The sequence below is a fragment of the Coffea arabica genome, chromosome 2e, assembly GCF_036785885.1.
Source record: "Coffea arabica cultivar ET-39 chromosome 2e, Coffea Arabica ET-39 HiFi, whole genome shotgun sequence".
NCBI lineage: Eukaryota > Viridiplantae > Streptophyta > Magnoliopsida > Gentianales > Rubiaceae > Coffea > Coffea arabica.
The window spans coordinates 38,048,384-38,060,915 of NC_092313.1; the positions used below are offsets into that span (position 1 = coordinate 38,048,384).

The 12,532-nt window shown below is 38.6% G+C and overlaps 1 protein-coding gene across 1 annotated transcript; it reads right to left on the reverse strand.

Annotated features, from left to right (window-relative positions):
- Positions 1 to 1,291: 1,291 nt before the first annotated feature.
- On the reverse strand, positions 1,292 to 8,844 carry LOC140036283 (uncharacterized). The gene is made up of 4 exons (XM_072077636.1): positions 8,587 to 8,844; positions 3,035 to 4,566; positions 2,440 to 2,512; positions 1,292 to 1,729 (listed from the first exon to the last, which is right to left on the reverse strand). Exons 1-4 carry the CDS (start codon positions 8,842 to 8,844, stop codon positions 1,292 to 1,294), a joined length of 2,301 nt encoding a protein of 766 aa, XP_071933737.1.
- Positions 8,845 to 12,532: the final 3,688 nt, after the last annotated feature.

The window sequence follows — 12,532 nt, forward strand, 5'->3', positions numbered from 1 at the left end:
TTCCTTACAGGAATATGACTCTTTTTGGAATGAATCTTGATAGATGGTTGCCGAATGAACTAGATGTATATTTCTTTTGTATTGTATATGAAGTGAAACCCTAAATGTATCTTTAGGGCCGTTTTCACTTTCAATTTGGCAAACCGTGTATTTATAAACTTTTGAAAACTTTTGTATGTCACTTTGAATTGTATTTGCTAAAGTTCAAGATGTGAATGTTTGTTCGATATTTGGTTGCGTTCTGACGGGTCGGTTACTATTCATGGCCGACTCCGAATTTCATTTTTTTTTATTTTGGGTTATTTTGCCCTTTTGCCTTGTTTACGTGCGTTATAAGTTCCGGAACGCAATAGATCGCTCTAAACTGCACCGTTAGTCCTGGCGAGAGTTGGACAGGCAATCCGCTAACCCCTTTGGTTCGCCTTAGGGGAAGGTGGGGCTGTCACAGCAACAAGTATAAATGCATGTGAGTATGTATTTATTTACTGTTAATATATATATGTATATATATTTTTATATTATTATTATTATATATATATTTTTTAAGGTTCTCACATCCTCCCCCCCTTAAGACGAATTTTGTTCTCAAAATTCTCACCTTCTAATGAAATAGCTCAGGGTATTTCCTCTGCATAGTTTCTTCCAACTCCCAAGTTGCTTCCTCTATTTCATGATTTTTTCATAGAATCTTCACCAAAGGGATTTTCTTATTTCGCAATTCCTTCACTTCTCTTTCCAAAATCTTAATTGGTCCTTCCTCATAAGTTAATGACTCATCCACTTCAATACCTTCTAATTGCAACACGTGGTTTGGATCGGGGTGATATTTCTTGAGCATGAAAACATGAAATACATTGTGAATCTTGGCCATGCTCGAAGGCAACTGCAGTTGATACGCCACTTTACCGATTCGTTTCAGAATTTCGAAAGGTCCAATATACCTCGACTTTAGCTTCTTACCCTTTTTGGATACTACTCCGCTCTTCAAGGGTTTAACTCTTAGGAAAACCTTGTCTCCTGCTTCAAACTCCAGATCTTTTCTCCTTGTGTCGGCGTAGCTCTTTTGTCGACTCTGAGCAGTTTGAAGCCTTTCCCTAATTAGTTTCACTTTTTCATGAGCCTCTTCCATCCAAGGTATAACCGTTGGATCTAAAATTTTCCTCTCTCCTACTTCATCCCAGTGAATCGGAGATCTATACCTTCTCCCATACAATGCTTCATAAGGTGCCATTTGAATTGAAGCGTGATAGCTGTTATTATATGCAAATTCTACTAAGGTCATATACTGGCTCTATTTACCTCCAAAATCCAATGTACACGACCTCAGCATATCCTCCAAAGTCTGAATTGTTCTTTCTGACTGCCCGTCTGTTTGGGGATGATAAGCGGTACTAAACTTCAACTTGATCCCCAATGTCTCTTGAAATTTTTGCCAGAACTGTGAAACAAATCTTGGATCTCGATCAGACACAATGCTTATAAGGATACCATGCAATCTCATAATCTCTTCTGTGTACAACTTGGCCAGTTTTTCCAAAGGAAAACTCATGCTCACAGGTAGAAAATATGCGGACTTGGTAAGCCTGTCAACTATCACCCAAACCGCATCAAATCCTTTTTGACTTCGAGGCAATCCCGTTACAAAATCCATGGTTATGTATTCCCATTTCCATTCGGGAATTTCTAGTGGTTGCAATAGACCAGCGGGTTTCTGATGTTCAGCTTTTACCTGTTGGCATATCAGACATTTTTGTACAAATTCTGTCATGTCCCTTTTCAAACCATCCCACCAATATAACTCTTTCACATCGTGGTACATTTTGTTCACTCCTGGTGTATAGTATACCTCGATCGATGTGATTCTTCCAGGATTTCTTTCCTTAGCTCTTCATCAACTGGAACCACAATTCGATCTCGAAATCTTAGCACTCCTTCATACCCTAACTTAAAATCTAGGTTTTTCCCGTTTTGCACTTTCTCCAACCTTTTATGGATCGTGGGGTCTGTTTTCTGTGCCTCTTTAATACGCTCCATCAACGGTGATTTCAACGTCAAATTCCTAAATAAAATTTTCAATTTCTCCAAGCGAGGGTTCCAAATGCAAACTTCTTCTAACATGTCCCATTCTTTTACCATCAACCTCGCTACTTGAGCTTTTCTACTTAAAGCGTCTACTACCACGTTGGCTTTTCCAGGGTGATAGTTTATTGAACAATCGTAATCCTCTAAAAATTCTACCCATCGCCTTTGTCTCAAATTTAATTCTTTTTGGAAAAATAAATATTTAAGACTCTTGTGATCCGTAAAAACTTCAAAAGTCACACCATACAAATAATGCCTCCATTTTTTTAAGGCAAACACCACTGCAGCCAGTTCTAGGTCATACGTTGGGTAATTTTGTTCGTGAGGCTTCAATTTCCTAGAGGCATAAGCAATTACCTTACCCTTTTGCATTAGTACATATTCTAGACCTTCCCTAGAGGCAACAGAGTATACGACATAACTTTCTACTCTGTCAGGCAATGGCAACACAGGAGCTGATGTTAAGCACCACTTTAACTCCTGAAAACTTGATTCGCACTTTGGAGTCCAAATTAATTTATTATTTTTCTTTGTCAACTCTGTCGTAGGTCCAGCAATCTTTGAAAAGTTCTTAATGAACCGCTTGTAATAACCTGCTAAACCCAAAAAACTTCTAACCTCTGTTGGAGTTTCTAGCTGCTTCCACCTTGTGACTGCCTCAACTTTTGCCGAATCCACGGCAATTCCATCTTTAGAAACTTTGTGCCCCAGAAAAGAAATTTCTTCTAACCAAAACTCGCACTTGCTAAATTTAGCATACAATTTATACTCTCTTAAGATCTGCAAAACTATCTCCAAATGTTTAGCATGTTCTCCTTGAGTCTTAGAATATACCAGGATATCATCAATAAAAACTACTACAAACTGATCCAAGTACTTTTTAAAGACTCTCTGCATTAAGTCCATGAAGGCAACTGGTGCATTGGTTAATCCAAATGGCATGACTGAAAACTCGAAATGTCCATATCTTGTATTAAAAGCAGTCTTGGGTATGTCTTCCTTCTTAATTTTCAGCTGATAATACCCTTGCCTCAAATCCAGCTTGGAGAAAACTACTGATCCTTGCAGCTGATCGAATAAACTGTCAATCAATGGTAGAGGGTATTTATTCTTAATTGTAACTTCGTTTAATCCTCGATAATCAATACATAACCTCAAACTTCCGTCCTTTTTCTTAACAAATAGAACGGGTGCCCCCCAAGGCGAATCACTTTCTCTGACAAAACCTTTCTCCACTAAATCCTGTAATTGAATTTTCAATTCTTTTAGCTCTGCAGGAGCCATTCGGTACGGAGTCTTAGAGATCGAAGCCGTTCCGGGCACTAAGTCGATCTTGAACTCCACTTCTCTCTCTACAGGTAAGGTTTTTAATTCTTCGGGAAACACATCTGGAAACTCCCTTACCACTGGTACATCTTCTAGCTTTACTTGGTCACTAGAAGCGTTAATCAAGAAGGCTAAGAAACCTTGCGCTCCTTTATTCAACATTTTCCTTGCCCGAATTCCAGAAATCAAAGCAGACGATGCTAACCTGCCTCTCACATCCAACTTCAGGGTTGCTTCCCCGGGAAACCAAAACTCTACCACTTTTGCTCTACAATCAAGCTTAGTATGGTAATGGGTTAGGAAATCCATTCTTATGATAACATCATACCCTTTAATGTCTAAACTGACTAGGTCTACTAGCATCTTACGCTCTCCAACCCAGAACTCGTAGTTCTTATAGACTAGGCTAGTGATTATGCTTTTATTACCCATAGGTGTCCTAACTTCAAGATCGAAGGGTAATTTAACAGGTTGTATGTCAATTCCGAACATGAAAATTGGATTCACAAATGAATGAGTTGCGCCAGGATCAATTAGTACTCTAACTAATCGGTGAAAGATTGGAAGAGTACCTTCCACGACCTCCGAGGAATCAGGTACGGGTTGGTCGTCAATGGCGTACATCCTGGCAGGAACTTTCGACCTATTTCCTCCAGGAGTGGTCTGTCTTGCACTTGAGGTACCACCTTCTAAGGTTTTTGGACAACCGGCGATCTGGTACTCGCTGCTTCCGCACCTCAAGCATTTTCCTTCTTTCCTCCAGTATCCGTCCTCAGTATGGCCAGCTTTCCTGCAATACCCACAGATTACCTGAGGGGTGGTCACACGACCTCCGGGCGGAGCGTTCCTAGTTTGATTCCTTCCACCTGGTCCACCCCTATCTCCAATATTTCTTCCCCCGGCACCTCTTACGCCAACTCCTCTCGCTAGAGCGCCTTGCGGTACTCCAGAGCTATTTACTCCACCCATTCCTCGACCCACTTTGGCCGGTGGAGCATTTGCAAAAGTCGGCTCCCGACTGCTGCTAGGTGCAAATCTTTTCTTGGCCTGAAACAATTTTACTTGAGCTCTGGCAATTTCAACCCTTTGAGCTCTCTCTACGGCATCAGCAAATGTGTCTATCCGAACAGCGGCCAATCTGTTGGCCTTGGTCCCTTGCTTTTGATGTTTACAAAACAATGGATAATACTAATATCCCTTCAAGAAATACTTTCAGCTATGTAGCAAATCAGATTCAAAGATTAATCACATTTGAAAGGGACAAAGTATGTTGAAACTGTCGGACGCTCAAGAAGTCAGGATCGGACGTCCGATAATCGTTGCGACATTTCGGACGCAGAAAACCAGCCTACCGGACGTCCGAAAGAATTGAAGAAAATCTCTTAAGTTCACTGCCTGCTGTCGGACGCATAAAACAGGGCTATCGGACGTCCGACACTGCCAACGGATAGTTGACTGTTCAGCTACTTTCTATCCGTTGGAAGCATTAATGGAGCATTTTCTTGGTCCTATATAAATAGTAGTTGGTCAGATATTTCAAACAACTTTTGCACACTGAAGATACAAAAGATCTAGAGTGATTTTAGTGAGAAAATACTCTTCAAGGAAGATTTGTAGTTTTAGTGGTGTGAGGTTCATTGTAAACTTTTCATTTGTGAGTGAATATTTCATGAGTGTAGCTCTGTGAGGGTTGTCCTGAGGGATAGTAAAACGTCCTGGCTTGACCGAGTGGAGTTCGGGGCAAGGAGGAGGTGAACCTTCCTTTGTACACAAGAGTGATTGTAATTCATCAACTTGAAGTAGTTTGTCTGAATCAATCTATAAGCTCAAGAGGAGTTGGGTAGTGAATTGGTTTGCAATTCTTTCCTTTTTATTTACTTATTGTTACATTTATGATCTTTAAATTGTTTATCTCTTCTACTCACAAGCACTTGTGTTTTCTTATCAACTACTCCATTGTGTGGTCGCCTAGAAAAGGGTTATTTTCGGGCCTTACAATTGGTATCAGAGCTTGGTCTCCTAGAGATTAAGCTCAATCGACTTTGGAGTAAAGATGACAACCAACAATGCTATGTTTTTTTAAGGACATTCTGTCATTAGACCACCTATGTTTAATGGGTCAAATTATGTGAGTTGGAAAGAAAGAATGATTATTTTTTTGCAATCTATTGATATTGAATTGTGGTTTATTATTAGTGAAGGTCCATATGATACCTCTGTTATAGATGAAAATACTCAGAGATGTAGACCAAAAACAAGAAGTGAACTGACTGCTGCGGATAGAGTTCATCTCACATTAAATGCAAAAGCCATGAATGTGTTATATTGTGCTTTAGACTCAAATGAATCTATTAGAGTCAAAGGCTGCAAGTCAGCCAAGGAAATTTGGGATAAACTGAGAGAAATTCATGAAGGTAGTGAGAATGTTAGAGAACAAAAGAAATCCATTCTGGTTACCAAGTATGAATCGTTCAAGATGGAACCTCATGAAAACATTGATGAGATGTACTGTAGATTCAATGACCTCATTAAGGACTTAGAGGTGCGGGAAAAAGAATATTCTGTAGGTGAGAAAAATAGAAAAATCTTGAATGCCTTGTCCAATGATTGGGAAAATAAAGTGACTGCTATTGAGGAGGCTAAAGATTTGAATACTATGCCTATTGAATCTCTTATTAATTCTCTAACCTCTTATGAGCTGAAACTTAAATCCAAAGTGCAAGAGGAGGAGGATGCGAAAGTAAGAAAGAATATTGCTCTGAAGGCTTCACAAGATGAAGATGATCCAGCCTCCGTGAGTGAAGATGACATGGAAGGTGATGATAGTGATATTGCACTCATCACACGAGGCTTCAAAAGAATACTCAACAAGAAGAAATTCAGAAAAAATGGACCTAGCAACTCTTTCCCGAATCAGTCCAACAATTTGAGAAACAAAAGGAAGATAGAGTTCAATAAAAAGCAAGCTGATAAGTGCTTTGAATGTGGCCAACCTGGACACTATGCAAGTGAATGTCCAGTGATGAAGAAGAAAGAAGGAAGAAAATCAAGATTCAACAAATTTCAATTCACATGGAATGAGTGCAACTCCGATGGTGAAATTGAAGAGGATGAAGAATCTGCTCAATTGGCTTTTATGGCCATTGGAGATGATGAGGAAACATCTTGTAACTCTCAAATTGAAAGTGATGATGAAACTGATGATGATCTTGAATCTTTCATTATAAAATTGCATGATAGTTTGAAAGAATCCTATGCTAGAAACAAGGAGTTAAAACAGAAAATTAGTTTTTTGCTTCGAGATAATGCAAATCTTTTTCAACAAAATAAAAAGTTAAAAGCTGAAAATGATTACTTCAAAAAGAGTGAGACTGCTTTACACTTTGAGCTTGATAGAAAAACAAAACTTTGTGAATTGTTCGAAAAGAAACAAGGTGATTTGAAAAGAAGAATGGATAGTTTAAATGAATTGTTTAAACACAAGAAACAAGTCTGTTTTCAAAAGAATAGGTTGAATTCTAATTCCAACGAATTTGCTATTTATAAAAGAAGACAAGTAAGATTTATTAAACCTGTTCATATAAATAACTCTTTTGTTATGTGTAATTTCTGTTGTCAAAAAGGTCACATGAAAAGTGATTGCTATGTGAGAAAGAATATGAAAAATGGCATGAAATGCATGTGGTTAGTTAGACATGATACTAACTCTATCAAGTAGGAGATATTGATAAGATTGGTGAGATTCTTGTTCATAATACTTTTTTGTAATTCTCTTTTGATGTTTCTGATGCTTTGAACTGAGTCTTCCTTGATGTTTTTGGATATTACTGAATTTGTATGATGTCAAAAAGGGGAGAGAAAAGAACAATTCTGATTTAATGATGATTTGCTTTGTCAAAACTCTCTGTCATATGTTGATTCTTCTTTTGATATCAAATTCTCTGTGATATGTTGGTGATTGCTATTATTTTTTTGTTTTTATACTCTGTTATTGTTGCTGGATTATGATAGTTAGTTTTTTACTCTTATCTTATGATGACAAAAAGGGGGAGAGATGGATGCTATCTGTAAGGGGGAGTTTTTCTGAAATTATAAGTTTGGATGCAATGAGTGAGGGGGAGCTTATGCTCATATGCTCAATCTTTTTCTTTCTTCCATCCATTGTTTTGTCATCATCAAAAAGGGGGAGAATGTTGGCCTTGATCCCTTGCTTTTGATGTTTACAAAACAATGGATAATACTAATATCCCTTCAAGAAATACTTTCAGCTATGTAGCAAATCAGATTCAAAGATTAATCACATTTGAAAGGGACAAAGTATGTTGAAACTGTCGGACGCTCAAGAAGTCAGGATCGGACGTCCGATAATCGTTGCGACATTTCGGACGCAGAAAACCAGCCTACCGGACGTCCGAAAGAATTGAAGAAAATCTCTTAAGTTCACTGCCTGCTGTCGGACGCATAAAACAGGGCTATCGGACGTCTGACACTGCCAACGGATAGTTGACTGTTCAGCTACTTTCTATCCGTTGGAAGCATTAATGGAGCATTTTCTTGGTCCTATATAAATAGTAGTTGGTCAGATATTTCAAACAACTTTTGCACACTGAAGATACAAAAGATCTAGAGTGATTTTAGTGAGAAAATACTCTTCAAGGAAGATTTGTAGTCTTAGTGGTGTGAGGTTCATTGTAAACTTTTCATTTGTGAGTGAATATTTCATGAGTATAGCTCTGTAAGGGTTGTCCTGAGGGATAGTAAAACGTCCTGGCTTGACCGAGTGGAGTTCGGGGCAAGGAGAAGGTGAACCTTCCTTTGTACATAAGAGTGATTGTAATTCATCAACTTGAAGTAGCTTGTCTGAATCAATCTATAAGCTCAAGAGGAGTTGGGTAGTGAATTGGTTTGCAATTCTTTCCTTTTTATTTACTTATTGTTACATTTATGATCTTTAAATTGTTTATCTCTTCTACTCACAAGCACTTGTGTTTTCTTATCAACTACTCCATTGTGTGGTCGCCTAGAAAAGGGTTGTTTTCGGGCCTTACACAATCCCTCCTGGATTTTCACGTGTAGTCCCTGCACAAACCTCCTTATACGCTTTTGCTCCGTGGCTACCAATTCAGGAGCAAAATGGGACAATTTCGTAAATTGAATCTCATATTCGGTGACACTCACCGCCCCCTGCCTATACTTAATGAAGTCATCTTCTCTTTTCTCTTGGATGAGAGGGGGTAAAAACTTGGCATTGAACTCCCGAGTGAAGTTCGCCCAGATCCTAGGAATATGGTTCCTATCCCAATTAACCCTAATTAGGTTCCACCAGGAACGAGCAGCTCCCTCAAACTGGAATGCTGCAAAAGCCACTTGTCTCTCCTCTGTATAATTTAGAGCTGCAAAGATGTCGGAGATCCTCTCCCACCAACCTTCTGCCATCTCAGGTTCTGGGCCTCCATAGAATTTAGGAGGACCAAACTTCAAAAATCTCTCCAATGCCGATCCTCAGTATCGATGGGGCCTCCTTGATGACGCACTGCCCCCGGGGCTTGGTGCTCAGTCATGCGCTCTAGAACATCGGTTATTCTATTAATTGCGGTGGCCACTGAGTCTCCGGCCACGTTTTCCTGGCCATGGTCTTGGTTGAACTCGGGTTCCTTATCACCACAACCCTCGGGGTGTTGCCTAGTTAATCTCCTACGTTCTCTACCTCTAACTCGTCGATCCATAGCCTAGTTATACTTATCGATATGAATGAAGTGGTTACGCGAGGATATTGTTCTTTATTTACTCATTATCATTATTATATTTTCTTTTCAAGTAAAGACCACATAAATATTAGGGAAGTGTCGCGCCCCATTTTTGAGAAATAAAAGTGTGGTAAAGTGGTTTGAAATCATAGAGGTGTAATGTGCACAAAATGTGTGAATGTGTGTGAATGTGAGAAATAAAAGGTAAGGCCATGGGACTTTTAAATGCGACGGTTTGGCCAAAAGATAATCTAAAAAGGTTTTTTTAAATATAAAAATAGGAGTCGCCACTTGGTATCGAGTTAGGGTGTACCAAGTCACCCAAAAAATGTGGATTTTTAAAAAAATGTGAAAAAAACCTTTTTAGATAGACTCCAAAATCTACGATAAATCAGAGAAAATGGTTCGGAGGTCACATTTGACGAAGGGGAAGGCAAGGATAAAATTCGAGACACCCATTCGACCTAACCAAGGCTAGTTGTGTGATTTAGTCATGATTCTCCTAATTTCTAACCAAGAGATGTATCGCATTTGGATGTAACTAATATGAATGCAATCCTAAACCTAATGAGGGATCGAAAGGGACAAATATCTCTTAGAGGCTCGATTGCACTAAATCACATGAATTGTGACAGCCACGATGAACCCTCAAAGAGGTCACGAACAAATGCAAATGAATAACTCGAGTAAAATGAATGCAAATGTGATCAATATGAGCGTGTGTGTAGCAAAGTGGTGGTGTGAAAGTAAGTGTGCAAAGTGTTAGGGGGTGAATGAAATGCATGAAACCTAGAGGAATGCAAGCAAGACGGGTACGGGGAGACCCTAAGTCGTGACTTTTGATTTACCTTTTGGTTAGAAAGAAAACAAGCGTGCTAAGGCTATGTGTAGCCAAACTCGTCTGTTTCTCTTACCAAAAAGGGTGACTCCCTAACCTATCAGGCAAATGACCCTAACAACTAGAATGAAATGCAAAGTCCTAAAAATCATGTTTCAAATGAGGGAGAAGGGGTAGAGGTTCATGCCAAAAGTGTAAAAATGCTACCAAAGAAAGATGAATGAAATGTCGTGCAAGCATGCAAGTATGTACTAGCGAGGGACAGCCCTATTGGATCTAGCATTGGACTAGTCCTTCACTAACGCTCTCTCACAAGCATTGGACTTGTAAGAGCTCGAGGGGAAGACCATGACTAGCGTTGGACTAGCCACGGTTTCGTGCATTTGCATCCATCATACACACATAAATAAATATGCATAATTAAAGCAAGTAAGCATGTGAGCACGTAATTCACATAACACATAACACATAATCATGCATATCTAGATGCCAAGCCCTAAGAAAGCGATTAAACACATAGCACATAAGCATGCAAACCACACAAAAGCAATTAAAACCCTAACTATTACATTTGGGGGGAGGCCTACTACAATCTAAAAGGGGAATGTGAAATAATTAAAAGAAATACCTAACTATTACAATTGTGGCATTTAATTGCCTTCCCAAATAATTACATTAGAATAAATCCACAAAATTAAAATAAATGAAATAACTAAAAATAAATGAATGAATATAAAACAAAACATTCAAAATCATGCAATCAAGCACATAAAATCACATAAATGCACATAGGGTCAAGTGAAATCAAATAAAGGGAAAGAGTGTACCTCCCTTGAGTTGGGGCCCTAATGGAGTGAAATGACTTATTTACCCTCCAAAATAATAAAAGGGTCAGGGCATCACTTCAATCAATGAATCATGAAATGGAAATGAACACGAAAAATGGAAATTAAACAAGAAATTAAACTCAAAATGCAATCACTTAAAGTATTTTACATAAAACAAAATTATCAATATTCAAGAAATTAGAGTAGAAAAGAACCTAATTGAAATGATTAAAAGTTCTAAAATTGGGTATTAAAATTAGCGACTCAAAGTGAAATTTACCAAAACAAACACTAAACTAATAAAAGAAGAAATGAAACCTTTTTGTTATAATTAAACAACCAATTAGTCGAAACTCTCCTAAAATAAAACAATTAAACTATAAATCCCTAAAAAAATTATTAATCTCCAAATTTCATCCTCAAATTCATTAAACATTTCACCCAAAATCATATCAAAGCATACCAAGAGCAATTAAGATTCTAGAATGACAAAATTGATTAAATTATTCAACTAATTGGGCCATAGTAAAACAAAGGGAGACTTGAGGAGTTAGAATGTAATTTTTTGAAAGTTTTTCAAGCAAGCTCGAAGAAGATTTATGCAGCTGCAACCTTCGGCAATTCCTGAAGCTTCGAAATTTCAGCAAACTTATGCAACAACAATTTCAACAAGGATTCAACCTCAAGTTCTCATTAAGCTTTCTAAACTCATCCTCAAGATGCTATGCTATGCACACAAGAGAGAGAGAGAAATCTGGAATGAGGAACAAGCTAGCACTTCCAGGTTCATTCAAGAAAAACTTTCCACCAGTTCTGAGTTTTCTTTTTAATCACACGAAACAAGCTAACAAGCATGCGTATCACTCCATGAAAAGGTGAAGCAATCAAGTCAGAATCCATTCAAAACCCTTAGCAAACTCATCCAAGATTATTAACAAAGCTTCACTACGTCAAATTGAAGACAGCAGCTTCTTGAACCAACCAAGAAACCAGAGGAAAGGAAGTGAAAGCAACGAAAAACTACAAACATGAGTAACAACAGACCCTGAATCTAATCAAAATTCACATGCATTATTCTCCCATTTTTTGCACCCAAAACTGGCAACACAGCAAAGAAAGAAAAACACCAGGTTCATGGCTCAGAACTTCCACCCAAATTCATGAACAAAAGGAAGCAAAGGGACAGTCATGAACCCCCCACACATTTCTGGGTTTCATTCTGCAACCTTTCTGCTGCAACCTCGCGGCTCATACTCACGCAGACAGTGTTATGCAAAAATTCAAGTAAACCCAGCAACCAACGCTCACATCAATCTCCAAATCACCATTGTTAACATAACCAAAGTACAAGATTAACAGCAAAACAGGTTCATTCAAAAAAAACTTTCCACGCTTTCATTAGGTTCACAAGCAAGAAGTACAAGCAAGGGAACGCAGCAACAGGCGTGGCAGCAAGGCTCTTAATAAGTCTGATATAGATTCAATGATCTATGAACAGAAAAGATGGAAAGATTACCTTTTAGCCTTTGTCACTCCGTCGCTAGCGAAGAAAGATTAAGCCAAGGACATGACGCAGAACCATTCTACGTCGGTGACGTCGCAGTCCGCAGTGTCATCATCATTTTGTCCAACAGCTGGAGTCTCACCGAGCAAAACCTGAATTCCTTTCATCACGTTTCCTCTCGGATTGAGCCAGATCCGCTGCCCATAGC